Source organism: Rattus norvegicus, chromosome 5 (genome assembly GCF_036323735.1).
Source record: "Rattus norvegicus strain BN/NHsdMcwi chromosome 5, GRCr8, whole genome shotgun sequence".
Classification (NCBI taxonomy): domain Eukaryota; kingdom Metazoa; phylum Chordata; class Mammalia; order Rodentia; family Muridae; genus Rattus; species Rattus norvegicus.
Genome location: NC_086023.1, coordinates 76,433,207 through 76,447,227, shown reverse-complemented (window position 1 = coordinate 76,447,227; position 14,021 = coordinate 76,433,207). Strand labels below are relative to the sequence as shown.

At 44.1% G+C, this 14,021-nt stretch overlaps 1 protein-coding gene across 6 annotated transcripts in view; it reads left to right on the top strand.

Annotated features, from left to right (window-relative positions):
* The first annotated feature begins 4,119 nt into the window (after positions 1-4,119).
* The window catches only part of Tmem245 (transmembrane protein 245), a 76,952-nt gene continuing 67,050 nt past the window's right edge, over positions 4,120-14,021 (top strand). For 5 of the 6 annotated variants that reach the window (XM_008763737.3, XM_039111408.2, XM_216388.10 and 2 more), the window contains exon 1: positions 4,120-4,915. In XM_008763737.3, coding sequence (XP_008761959.1) covers positions 4,349-4,915 — 567 coding nt within the window. In that variant the 5' untranslated portion in view covers positions 4,120-4,348. 6 annotated transcript variants of the gene reach the window in all.

The window sequence follows — 14,021 nt, the reverse complement described above, 5'->3', positions numbered from 1 at the left end:
TGACCCTTCCATCTTTCTGGAAGGGAATGTCATCAGACAACGAGCCTGGCCAGGACGGTCTCCAAGCAGGTAGAGCAGTCGTCTGAAGATGGTGGTTGCTCTGCTCGGAGGATAGTATTGTGCAACACAAGTACTTAGCACAGGTGGAAGGGTTTGTAGACACTCTTGGAGAACTCTATGACAGGCACATTGCTGGGTTAAGACTCTCCCTGCTGCTGTTACATTTTGAAGGTTGTATTCATCCAGGGGGGAGCGAGTGGGCCACAGATTGCTCAAGAAACAACTCTAGGCAGGGAATCATTTTGAGGGCTCCTGTCAGGGCCTCACCATGTCTTGTTCCCTCCCCACCAAAGTAATTCCAACAGATATAAGGATGAGACAATACCTTGATTCATACAACTGGGGTGTCAGGAGCAGCATGCTCTCAGGGTCAGCTTATTGGCCTGACCTGTTTTATTTCCACTGTATCCAGGGTGCCTAGGAAGCACCGCTGAGGGATTTGTACTTAGTCATGTGATGTCAACAAAGAGAATCTAAAAGCATGGCACATTAGAAGACACACTAGAGCAGATGCCCCATGAGCTTGAGATTTTCAAATTTAGTTCTTAGGTTGTTATCAACCCCAAACATGCACAGCACTCATCTCAAAAGGAGAAAGGATTGATTATGGCCTAGGACTATGCATGCATCCAGGTTGCTCTAATAGGTATACTTCAGCATGGAAGTGGTTACAAGAGGTTTTATTAAAGAACAAAGAAGGTCACTGGGCAGTGGTGGCACATGCCTTTAATCCCAGCACTCAGGAGGCAGAGGCAGATCTCTGTGAGTTCGAGACCAGCCTGGTGTATAGTGCAGTTGGTCTTTGCTACTTTGTCGGTTCTTCTCTTTTCCACCCTTTAGCCCCCAGTTTCACACTTAAATAGGAGAGAAAGAAGAGGAGAAGAGATAGAGAGAGAGAGATCTCAAAATCGTATTTCTTTCTGTTTCTTCTTTGAGCATGACTACTAACAAACCACGAATAACACCCCCTTGCTTGGATGACCAACAACTACCTGCCCCACCACCTGGGGTACTAACATTTATATACTCTCTGAAAAGTTCCCAGAATTCTAAACGTCACACAATCGCAGCAACTACCTGCAGCTGGCAAAACCATGCCTCTACTAGAGCATGAGGCAAATCATAGTCAGCTGCTGGGAAGTAGCCTCATATCCTCCACACCTGGGATTAAAACAAAAAAATTCTTATAGTATTTCTATGGTTTTTTTTTTAAACCGAAATTCCAAAATTGTCACTAGACTACAGAGTGAGTTACAGGACAGCCAGAGCCACAGAGAGAAACACTGTCTTGGGGGGTGGGGGTGGGGGACAAAGACATAAATTTAGGCATTAACCAAAAACATTCATAGGGTACAAGTAGGTAAGTTATATCAAAGAAGGGAAAACTCTACAATGTACTTAGATATTCTCTGATGACATTCTTAGCTTTTAGATGGATGAAAGAGCTAAAAATATATAGGGTTGCTAAAAATATATTTTAAAGGTTTTACCTTATGGTCAAAGGATGTTAGGTTAGACACAGGGGTGAATGATAAGTGGCTGTTAAGGGGACTATTAAAACAGCCCAAGATAATTTGGCTTTGCAGTTCTAACTCTCCACGATTACAAAGTTGTCATCAAGTTTTCAGCTGTGCAGTATCTTCCACACAGTAGCCTTTTCTCACTGTGTCTCCCTGCTAGCAACCAGATGTGTGCTTGAAAGTCTCAGTATTATGTAGGAAGCACAAACAGGCCGTTGGGAAAGGAAAGCACACATTCATTCCCTTGCTTGCTATGTTTGGATCTCTTACTCTGGATCATGAATATCCTTTGCTGGGTCAGGTTATAGACACACAGAATGGGAGCAGTTCCAGTCCCTGCTCTCTGGGAGCTCTGTAGGGAGACAGACACATCAACCAGCAACGTTGACAGCAGCATGCTGACTCCTAGGGGAGGTGAAGAAAAACCCAGGGTACAGGAGGCCATACAAATACTTCTCCGTTTATACTGCCTTGGTTTCTTTTCTGTTAAGAGTTCTCTCCTTCAATGGAAATTCTACCTGATGCCTGCCAAACCCTTTTGAGAGGTGCAGCAAGTTCAAGTTCCACTGAGACTTGGGAACAGAGTATAGTACCATGACAGAGTCTCTTCCATTTGCTGAGCTGGGGCCCCAACACAATTCAGGCAACACTCAGAGGCCTTGCGTCCTTTGGTAAAGAGTTCCTTAATGTTTACAGGTACTTAGATTTCATAATCGGAGAGATTTGCTGGCTTCAGGGGGTCATTTGGATGTGCTCTGAGGCCATTTTCTTAGGGAAGCTCGAAGTGAAGTAGCCATTCACGGAGGATGCTTCACCATTGGGTACAAGTGACTGGTTCAAGGCCTGAGTGACAAAAGGCACAGGTGCTCTAAGCTGAGCAGAAAGACCTCTTCGTCCCCTCTGGTTCGGCTCTACAGGGATTAGAAATTTGGGGGGACGGAATGTCAGAAGCACTGCTCATCTTGTGACGGGCCCTAGACTCTTGAGCTTTGAGCACCAGGGTGGCATGGGTGGTGGATGCTGACTCATGGCTCTGAACATGTGTCAAGCACCTCCCACTTCCCAAAATGGTGAAGGTGACACCTTGTTATATAAAGAGCAGCTCAAGTCAATGAATATGCACACTGACAGCAAATCTGACGACTATAATTTGCGATGGTGATATCAGAGGGTCTGAACAAAGTGGTTAAGTAGCTCAGTAAAACGTAAGCCCAACTGCTGCAAACATTTGCTGACTCCAACTCCAAAGACCCCAGACGCTGAAAACCCGTGGCCCCACACTTATGAGCAAGATGGAAAGGAGAGAGGAATTCTTTTTTCTGTTTTTTTTTTCTTTCTTTTTCCCCACCACTTACTGAATCCTTTTATATCCAGGACATAGTTAGCAATGTTTCTTCATGTGAAAACTACCACATTTACACTAGAAGAGAAAGAGAAGACACGCTGGGAGTAATATGATGGAATCCTCTCACACTGAGCTCTCAGTAAAGGTGTAAAGGCCGGCGCCCCCCCCCCCCCCCCCCGCCACCCCTTTTCTCCCTTTCTCCGTTTATGTCTCTTCCTTCTGTCTCTTCCTCAAATAAAAATCCTCTTCCGCATATTTTACAGGAAGCAGGCTTGGATCACAATACTTTTTCCTTCGGGCAGAAGAATGCTGCACTGCTCACGGTTTGCTCTTTTCCCATAAGCATCCTGTAGTAAGAACTCTGATTTTCATTATACCTCGTCAGAGAGAACATTGCACTGGGGAGCTTTGCTGACCTGACTCCAGGTACTAAAAGCGAAGAGTGGCTGTTTAACACTCTGGAATAGGCACTCCGAGATTTTCGGATTGCTCCCATACTGAGTTCCCACGCTGTATGAGGCACAAACGGTTAATAGCCGCCGCACATTATGGTTCTCTAAGGAACTTTACACAGACTTGAAAGGATCCCCTCGAAAGGTTTAGATCAATTAACATAGGCAGAACCACAGATTAAGGGTCCACAGTGTGAACTGACTTCACCCACTTGATAGCTAGCTGTATGAGTCCAGGTACTCAGTTTCTCTGTGGCCCTGATTTCCTGCAAAACATGACTAGTAATATCTCTATAGGGGATGTTCAAATGATAAAACGAGTTGATAGGAGCAAAGCACTTAGACCAGAAACTATCAAACGGTAATAGCTATTTAAAATCCTTTCATAAACACCCGAGGACACTTTAAAAAGTGTTTGAGAGGGTGTATCAGTCTTCCAAAGGACCTGAGTTCTATTCCCAGCATCCAGGCCAGGATGCTCACAACCGCCTGTATCTGTGGAGATTAGACACTTCTGGTTTCTTTGACCACCCACACACGTTAGTTACATACACACGATTAAAAATAAGTTTTTATCAAATAAATCAGTAAAGCTAAGTCTGTGCCTCAGTGTTTTTAAAAATACTTCCCAAACATAAAGAAAAGCTTGTGTTTTCCATCTCTGAAAGAGTCTCTTATGAGATCCTGTCCCCGGAAAAGTTGACATCAATCAAAGCGTCGGTCTCCCACCCCCACCCCTATTTTCTTGGATCCCCTTAAAACTTGTTACCTGGTCCCTGAGGGACCATTGGGCCCAAGGGCGGAGGCATTTGTGTTCAGCCTCTTGGGAGTTGTAGTTTCCCTGGGTTCTAACGCATGCTCCACCGCCGTCTGGAAACTACAAAACCCACAAACCCTCGCTGCACCGCCCGCCTCCGCCTCGCGTTCCTCGCCAGCTCGCAGCCCCGCCCCTCGGTCCAGGCAGAGGCGCGATGGCCGACCGTGGCGGCCCTGCGGAAGAGCCAAGCCCGCGGGGTTCTCCCCGGTCGGAACCCCGGGTCCCGCGCACGGCCGGGCCGAGCGAGACCCCGCGTACCGCGGCGCTGGCGCTGCGCTTTGATAAGCCCATCAAACAGGCTTTCTACAACACGGGCGCCGTGCTGTTCGTGTGCCTGTGCTGCGGCGCCGCGGTTCTTGTGTACTTCATCCTCGAGGCCTTTCTGCGGCCGCTGCTCTGGGCCGTGCTGTGCGGCACCTTCCTGCACCCGTTCAAGAGCTCGCTCACGCGCCTGGGCCGCCTGTGGCTGCGGCGTCTGCATCGCGCGCACACGCCCATCGTGCTGGCGGCGCTGCTGCTGCCGCTCTGCTTCGCAGACTACGGCGTGGAGGCTCTGGGCGAGCAGGCGCTGCGCCGCCGCCGCCTGTTGCTGCTGCTGGGCGCGGGCGGTCCGCTGCTCTACGGTCTCTACTGCCTCGGCAGCTACCTGGGCGTACAGGTACTGCTAGCGCACGCCGGCGCGCTCATCTGCCGCGGCCTCGACTACTTCAGCAGCTTGTGGGTGAGTGAGTGCGTGCGTGCGGGGTTGGCGGGACCCGGGATACCGCGACAAGGCGGCCAAAGGTCCTCTCACCCTGCTCCAGTAAGCGCGGGTGACGGCCCGCCTTCCCACATCCGAGAAACTTGGCCCAGTTCCTTCAAGAGAGGCGGATGTGATTTGAAACCTGCCCTCATGTAGGGAAAAGGTCCCTTGGGTGAGTTCAGTTCTTTCCCCCTAGTTGCGTGACTCTGGGTGCTTTTCAATAACTTTTTATTATGTGTGGGCCATTGCGCATCCGCCCCGGTCTACAGTAGTGGACTACGTTAAGCAGAGATAGGCTATGGTTGCATCGCCCAGGTGTCATTCTTAGGGAATCAAGGAACTTCAGAATTGGAAGGAAATTTCAAAGATAATCTTAGAGACATTTCCCGATTCAGACCATATATCAAGTTGGTTTGACCACGTATTTATTGGGTAAGGTTAAAATGAAGTGGTTATTTAATGCTTAAGAATCTTAAGAATGTTGGTCGATAAACTACCACAGGGGCTAAGAATGCAATGCCAGGAAGAGAGCTATTCCTAGAGAGCATGAGACCCAGCATACACACCTCGTACTATTTCACTTTTGTTCACTTTGTTGGTGAAAAAGTGAGTATGCTCCGAGATTATTAAAGTTACAAAATAGTTACCTTTATTAAAGCAGGTTTCAACTTGCCAAAGGGTGTTGGTAGATTGCTAATTGGTCTCAGGATCATGAGTTCACCATTTGGTTCAGGTTTAAAGTTGATTGAGCACATTGTCAAGTACTTTGTCATATGATTGTATATGAGTACTTTTGGGGGGGTGGGAGCTGCTGGGGGCTTCCTATTTGCTACTGAATTGTACCTTCAACCTCATATATTAGCATATCCTAATGGAACAGACATATACAGAGGTAAGTGTACACTTCTCACAGTACTGTCCAATCTGTGGTTCACCTTTTAAAAGTTGTGCTGGGTACCAAACCCAGGTGTTAGTGGGCCCTAGGTAAGACAAATACTGACCTATAGATCCAGACCTGTTGTTGATTCTTAAGACGATAAATTCAGGGACTCAGAGCTTAATCACTTGCTGCTCTTCCAGATGGCCTGAATTCTATCCCTGTGCCCCCCATGTTGGTTCACTGATAGTCTCCTCTACCTCCAACTCCAAGGATCCCAGCATCCTCTTCTGATTTCTGCAAGCACCTGCGTACACATGGGTTGTCTCTTACATATCCTTAAATAAAAATGATAAAAATAAATATTTAAAAATAACTTTACAAAAAGAAGCTAAAATCAGTTTCCCTTTGTTGTTAAGTAAGTCAGTTACATGGATTAAATCCCTCACAGAAAAAAACAAACTATAATGTGTAAAGAAAAGTCCTCAAAAATCCAGCCACCATTACGGATTCTGTAGCATTTTCAGCTGCTGCTAAAACTCAGGTGTTATCCATTGAACTCTAGGAAATGAGAAGAGGAAGGCTTGCCTTGTATGAATAGTATTCTTTTCAGCTGGAGTTAGAGGTGGCGTTCAGAGGTACATTAGCAGGGATGGGAGGGAATGGGCCATTTCTACGAGTCCCTCAGAGAGCAAGCGGAAGGGCTTACACACTTAGGAAGCCATGTGAAGCTCAATATATATACCTTTTAGTATCCTTTTCCTGATGTCAACCATCACGTTTGTATTTACATGTGTTGAATTATATGTGACAGTCACATATAATTTTTTACCACTGATCTACACCCATAGCCTTTCAATAAATACTATCAAAGGGCTCCTGACACAGTTGTTTGGTCACAGAGATGGGAGAGAGGGAGCCGAGAGGGGAGTTAAAAAGCACAACAAACCCATAAGAGACATGAGTTAGAAGTGTGTGGTGAGAGTACTAAGCTGAAGTGAGTGCCTGAAGGTTGATCTTTCCAGGAGACAAGTGTCAGGGTTGAGTTCTGCCAACGCTGATAGGGGGGTAGCAAGTGGATGAAGTGAGGTGTGTTAGCCTTCATCTGACACTGGTCGAAGCTACATGTAACTTCTTTCTCATAGACCACAGTGTTTGGTTTTGTGAGCCCAAGCAGGGCTGCCTGATACAAAACATTGGCCCTTATGCTTTAAGACAACTTGTAAATGTGAGGCAGCATGGCAGAGCCAGAGAGACAAGTACCAGGTAAGCAAACCCACATTCAGACGGTTCAAGATGGAGCTTATGCATGTGTACTTCATGCTAGGCACTGACCTAGCTTCTAACACCGGTACAGCTGCACTGTGATAGCAGCCCTGCCCAGTAGGGGGAAGAGACTTCAGATCTGAAAAACTAGAGTAATCAGTTCATACTCTGAACCTGTTGCTGGCAGGCATAGATCTGCTGTCATCAGATCTCAGATGCCCTTCAGTAAGGGCAGAGAACCTTTGTCCAAGCACATATGTTTAAATATTTAGCTTAGAAAAGAAACGAAAAGAGCATAAAAATTGGACTGATCACAGCTGTCGCCCTGGACTTAGTTCGGAGCTCATACTGTTTTCTGTTTCTCCTACTGTCTGTGCAGGTGTGCAGGCCCCATCATTTCTCCTTTCTGTTGCGGCTTCTGTGCACTTCCATTTGTTCGCAGTCTGTTCTTATGCTTTCTTCCTCTGCGCTCCACTTGGGATTACTCAAGGTCTTCTTTACCCTGATTCCCTCCCAGCACTGTGTCCTGGTTCCAAGTGAAATGCTGATCTACTTCATGGTTCCAGCAGGTGTTTCGAGTGTGTTAGAATATTGTCTTCACTTAGTGATTTCAGAAGGCTTAAGAAAAAAATTCGTCTGATGCCCTTGCTCAGATTTCCATGTAACTTTCCCGGTGGTGTACAATCATGCAAGATACATGTGAAAAATTAATAGTGCCCCTGCTTAAGCCCTTTTCTCTGCTAGGAATCTTTTGATCCCCCTTCCCTTTTGTTCAGACTTGTTAAGGAAAAAAAACATTTCTAGGTTTTGCAGCAGGAGGTTTGTTTTCTCCATGGCCTGCCTCCCGTTTCTTCTGTTATGAAGAAGTAGTGTTAGAAACAGTGAGGATCAGAGGGCATTGACTTATAAACTCTGCTGTAACTTGCTTTGTGCCTGTGACGAAGGCCTCGTTCTGGGCCACTCAGCTCCCTAGCTGTGCAAATTGAAGGGCTGGCTTGAATGATGTCTAAGTCCCTTCGAGTTCTTAGTTCAGGGTCACAAGAGGCTCTTAGGAAGTGCACCCTGGCCAGCCAGCCTCTCAGAGCTACACCATTCCACTTGGAAACCTTGTGAGGTTTATTGCTGCTTACCTGGCAGCAGCTGAGAGGAAGATCTTTCAGAGTTAAGAGATTTAGCTGGAAAAATTCCTGACTCTTTTTTTTTTTTTTTTTGGTTCTTTTTTTTTTTTTTTCCGGAGCTGGGGACCGAACCCAGGGCCTTGCGCTTCCTAGGTAAGCACTCTACCACTGAGCTAAATCCCCAAATTCCTGACTCTTAAGGACCAGATGACCAAGAGAATAGTTTTCAAAATAGAAGAAAGCTGTCTTAAAGGAGAATGAAGTACTTGGAGCAGCTGCTGTCCCAGCAGTGATTAGGGATGGCTGGTGACTCCTGTCTGAGAGAGACTTAGGAAAAGGGGCCAAGGAGATGGCTCATCGGGCAAAGAGCTTGAGAACCTGAGTCTGGATCCTTAGAACCCAAATAGAAGCCAGGCGTGCTGGTGCCTAGAATGGGGAGACTGGTGGATCCTGGTGGCTTGCTCTCCAGCCAGTCTAGGCAAAAAGGTGAGCTCCAGGTTCAGTGAGAGACCCGCCTCAGAAAAAGAGAAGGGAACAAGAAGAAAGGAAGAAAAACTGGAGAAATGCTAAAAGGAAGACATCCCAAAGCCAGACTTTGTTCTGACATGGGCAGGTGGGCCTGCATGCATACATACACTTTAACGCACTGAGACCTAACTGTGCCATTTAACTGAAAAGTGTGCCATGTGTAACCACTGGTGTAATTGTGTCTCCTGAAAGGAAAGTGAGTGCCTTACTTGGAGAGCTAACTAAACGCTGCCAAATTTTAGGTCATCTTATGTAATGTCTAGCACACTGGTGCTAAAAGATGGTTGGATTATGTATTTTGGAGAGGACAGGACATATTTAAGAGAGAATAAATGTAAGTATGTCCTCAGGTCAGCTGTGGTTCAGAGACTTATGCCTGGAAGGAACTTCCAACACAAGCAGGTTTGCCTGTAATGTAAGGCTGAATGGATCTGAAGTTAACATCTGGATTAGGGAGTAAAACCCTGTTGCTGGGCAGAGTAGCTCTGTAAACCTAATGCTTGGGAAATCAAGACAGAAGGATTGTGACCTTGAGGTCAGTTGACAGTGAGATCCTGTATCTAAACAAAGAAACACTCTTTGGGGTCTGAAGTTAAAGGTTGGAAAGCCAGCTCAGTGATAGAGCCTCTGCTGACTTTAATCCCCTTCCCTTCCAAACAAAACAGAGACAAGCCTGATAGAGATCACTGAGGGAGTGTAAATACTTTTCATTGCCATTTTAGAAAAGCTTATCATACTTGTTATGTAAAGAAGTTTTAAGCAGCATAGAAATTTATATGGTAAAAGTAAATTGTTCCTGTCTCTTGTCATCCCCACCCCCCTACTGCCATCGTTAACTGGCTTTGCCTTCTAAATTTATTTAGAACCTGGGTGAACATATCAAGTATTTTTTTTGTTTTATTTTCATGTATTTACACATATATACATACAAATGTGTGTGTATGTGTGTGTGTATATATATATATATATATATATATATATATATAACCACTGTACTACAGAAAGCTTTCCCTATTGTACGTGTACTGTGTCATGATGATGTATATTAACATGGAGTTCCGTGCATACTGCTCTCATCGGGCGGTTGCTGGCCTCCTATGGACCCTTTGCTGTTACTGCTTGCAGCTATAGTTCTTTCCTTTTCATCCTGCTGTGGAATAAATTCTTTTATCCCGGATGCCTTTTAGGGAATGTTTATGACAGATCTTTGTATATTCCAACAAATTTAGAGGTAATAAACACTTTTAACCATTGGTAATTAAGTTATCCAAAAAGTCAAGTGTTTGTAAATGGCTGTCTTATGAACTAACAGTATTTCTGTGAGTCTCTATGAAGAACTACTTGAGAATGGTTGTAAAACTGAGTAAGACCCAAGGAAGCACATTTTAAAAGGAAACTCCCTTCCTTTTCTACTTAGGAAGGTATTAAATACCTTTAGAAGATTCTGCAAAAGCAAGTGTGAGCACGTGAAGCGCCTCTTGAGATCCAGCTGCCTGACGATTATTTTCATTGTTTTTATTGTTGAGTGTATTTTTACCGTTATACTTCACATGCATAAATTTACACTGTGCTTCTGAATATAGTCACCACACTCCTCCAGTGCTGAATACATTTCCATTTTTGGAGCAACCGAATATTCTGTATTTATCTGCACACCATGTAGAGTTTCTGTAGAACAGTCCTGAAGGTGGAATTAGGGGAGATATTGAAGAGCTAATTGTTCTAACCTGAAGTAATAATCCATGAGCTTCATGTTTACTGGATAAAAATAACATACTTTTCTTTAGAACAAAATTTCTTTTAAAATATCTGAGGTGTGCAGTTTTTTTTTTTTTTTTTTTTTTTTAGCAACACAGGTTTCCTTGTAAGTAGGGATAACAGCTTCTCAGACTTCATCTGGATACACATAAGGAGGTAGAAACTTACTCTGTTTTTAGACAGCTATTGGTTGCTGGAAAAATTTATACTTACTGTAGTAATATATGTTAATTCATAATTTCCACTAAGCTATTTGCCTCTTCCCAGATGCTCATTTCCCCCACTGTCCTGGTTCTTTAGTCAACTTGACAGGCTGGAGTTAGCTGAGAAGATAATTGAACCAAGAAAATGCTTCTATCAGATTGCCTGTAGACAAAGTCTATAGTCATTTTCTTTATCAGTGATGAGAAAGGGTCTAGCTCACTGTGGGTGGTGCCACCCCTAGACAGGTGGCCCTGGGGTATTTAAGAAAGCAAACTAAGCAAATTGGTAAGTAGGCTTCCTTCAAGGCTTCAGCTCCAGGTTCCTGACTTGAGCTCCTCCCCAGACTCCTTTCCATGATAGACTTTGGTGTGGGATTGAAGACAAACCTTTCATCCCCAAGCTGCCTTTAGTCATTGTGTTTTATCACAGCAGCAATAGAAACCTTAAGACGCCCAGTATCTGAAAACAGCTATCAAATGCCGATGCTCTCTCTCTACTTCTTCGTAAGCTCGAGTTTACCCACCTAGCCGTGTCTATATCAAAGTACAAGTTTCTTTTGCTTTTTAGCCTGAATTTTATGGCTCATGTAGTTTGTTGGTGCCTAGTTGCTTTTTTTATAAATAGCCATTTCTTTACATGTTCTTTTTTTTTTTTTCTTTCTTTCTTTTTTTTTTTCGGAGCTGGGGACCGAACCCAGGGCCTTGCGCTTGCTAGGCAAGCGCTCTACCACTGAGCTAAATCCCCAACCCCTAAATAGCCATTTCTATATCGACTGCTGAATTTAGATGCTCTCTCTAGCGTGTGTCTGTACATGGGGTTTTGGATCTGAAAGCACAGCATTGTTTTTCTCGTCATTAAATGCAATAATCTTCCTTGAATTAGCACATTGTTCTAGCTGTGGGTTACCTTAGGTCTGTAGGTCAGCAGGTTGTCTCCGATTCTGCTAGTCCCAGTTTTGTGTATTCTGTGGGCTTCACTAGTACTTTCCCAGAGTTTTGTAAACTTTCTTCACTCAAGACTTCTATTTACCTAAGAAAATATCATATGACCTTAGTTATGTAGCTATATAAGGCAGGTTCATAATCAAACATTTACTGTTAATATCATAACTATTTAATTTTTTAATTTATTTTTTACTTTGTGTATGAATGTTTTGCCTGTATGTATGTCTGTGTACCACATGTGTGTAGTGTTTGTGGAGACAGAAGAGAGGGTATTAGATCCCCTAGAACTGGAGTTATAGATGATTGTGAGCCCCTGTGTGGGTGCTGGGAACTGAACCCAGATCCTCTGGAAGAGCAGCCTCTTAACCACTGAGCCATATCTTCAGTTCCATAAATATATCTTAAAACAATTATTCGGTGTATATATAATTTACTGTTTATTAAAAATTAAAGCAAATTTGCATGCTAATGAGGTAAGTGTGCTCATTTTTTTTTCTCAGAGATTTAAATCTTGGGTGAATTTTAATCCTGTAGGCACAGCATCTTCAGTATTTTTCAGCTCATTGCTAGTTTGATTTTATAATCAATGCTGAGAGCGTTGCTTTGCATAAGTATGTACACAGTACAAAATGGCAAGGCTATTTTTTAATTTTTTTTTTTTTTTTTCAGAGCTGGGGACCGAACCCAGGGCCTTGCGCTTGCTAGGCAAGCGCTCTACCACTGAGTCAAATCCCCAACCCCGGCAAGGCTATTTTTTAGTGCCATTTCAAAAACTGCTGGGAATTCTGTCATAGACTCAAGCCAAAAATCACCTGAGGATCTTTTACTTTTTTTATTTTAAAGAAATTGGTCAGCAGCTCAAATAGTAATTTCAAAAATCAACAATTCTAAAAGGGTGCATGCAGACAGAATAGTTGGTACCTACATGCTGTGGAATGATGATGAGAAAATTCTTAAAATGTTCTTTTTCCACATCGAGAAGAGGCTAAGTCCAAGAGCTGTGAGTGCAAAGGTTGCCCTTTAGGTTAGAACCAAGGCAGTAGTGAAATTCCGTGACTTAACTGCAGGAAACACCTCTGACTTGTGTGTATATGATTTTGGATTACGTTTTCATTATTGCGTGTTCAGAGACTCTACTACTGACAGACTTTTCATGCCCCTCTGATTTATACATACGTCACAGCCCACAGGTTTAGAAGCTGGATTCTAGTCCTGTTATTGAGTGACCAGCAGGATCTGTGGATTGATGAGCAGTGTGTGGGGTAGGGCGAAGTCCAGCCCTTTCCTAAGGGCCACTGTCTCACCGCTTTGTAATTACTGAAATTGGTTGTGTCTTCCTTTGTGAAAGACTCTATTTGAGGCTGTACTCTCATTTCTTTTCTAGCACCACTTGTTTCCCCTATGGTTAAGAAAACAGACTTTACTAGGGCTAGAATGATGGCTCAGGAGTTAAGAGGACTGTTACTGCAGAGGACTTGGGTTTAATCACCAGCACCCACATGGCAGGTCACAACTGTCACACCACAGAGGATTCAGTGTCATCTTCTGGCTTCTGAGGGAACCAGGCGTGTTCTTGGTACACAGACATATGTGGAGGCTAAATACCATACACACAAATACAAATTGTTGTTTGTAAGTGTTCTCGTGAAGAGTTGTGCGTATGCAGGCTTAGCTGCTTATAGTGCTGCTTTAGTGAGAGTTGTTTAGCTGTAGGGTGTGGGGATGAACCCTGGCTGGTTCTCTTTTCAACTTTTGTTATTTCTTCTTGTAACATTTTTTTTCAGATACCCTTTTTTTTTTTTTTTTTTTTGGTTCTTTTTTTCGGAGCTGGGGACCGAACCCAGGGTCTTGCGCTTCCTAGGTAAGCGCTCTACCACTGAGCTAAATCCCCAGCCCCCAGATACCCTTTTTTTTTTTTTTTTTAAGTTGGTGAACCGATGAGTTTTATTGGAGTTACTAATAGGAGCAGAAATAACTCAAAGACAGCTTCATTGCCAACACCCATCCAGTATGGTAACACAAAAGCTAGGAAATGTGGATCACACTGTAGAGCATTTCTGCAGCTCAACAGGGTGGAGAGTGTCTTTTCCAGGTGCCTCAGTTCCAACCCTTTTACAGTAGCTCAGCTGGTTTCTGCTTCTTCCAGGCAGCTGTTCTGGTCACCTTGCAGTTCAGCTTCATTTCTTCTGAGGAGTACTCTACTAGTTTATTGCTTACTCTGGCAAGGTGGGGCCTAGCAAATCTAGTCAGTTTCAGGGACTTCCTGAAGCTATTTTGAGTTGTTTGCTTTCCTGCAGGAGCTTTCTGCAGGATAGGATGCTTTAATCTAGGAGGAAATTGTTACACAACAGCTGCAGAGCTAGCTCAGCCCAGATACCCTTTTTAACTGG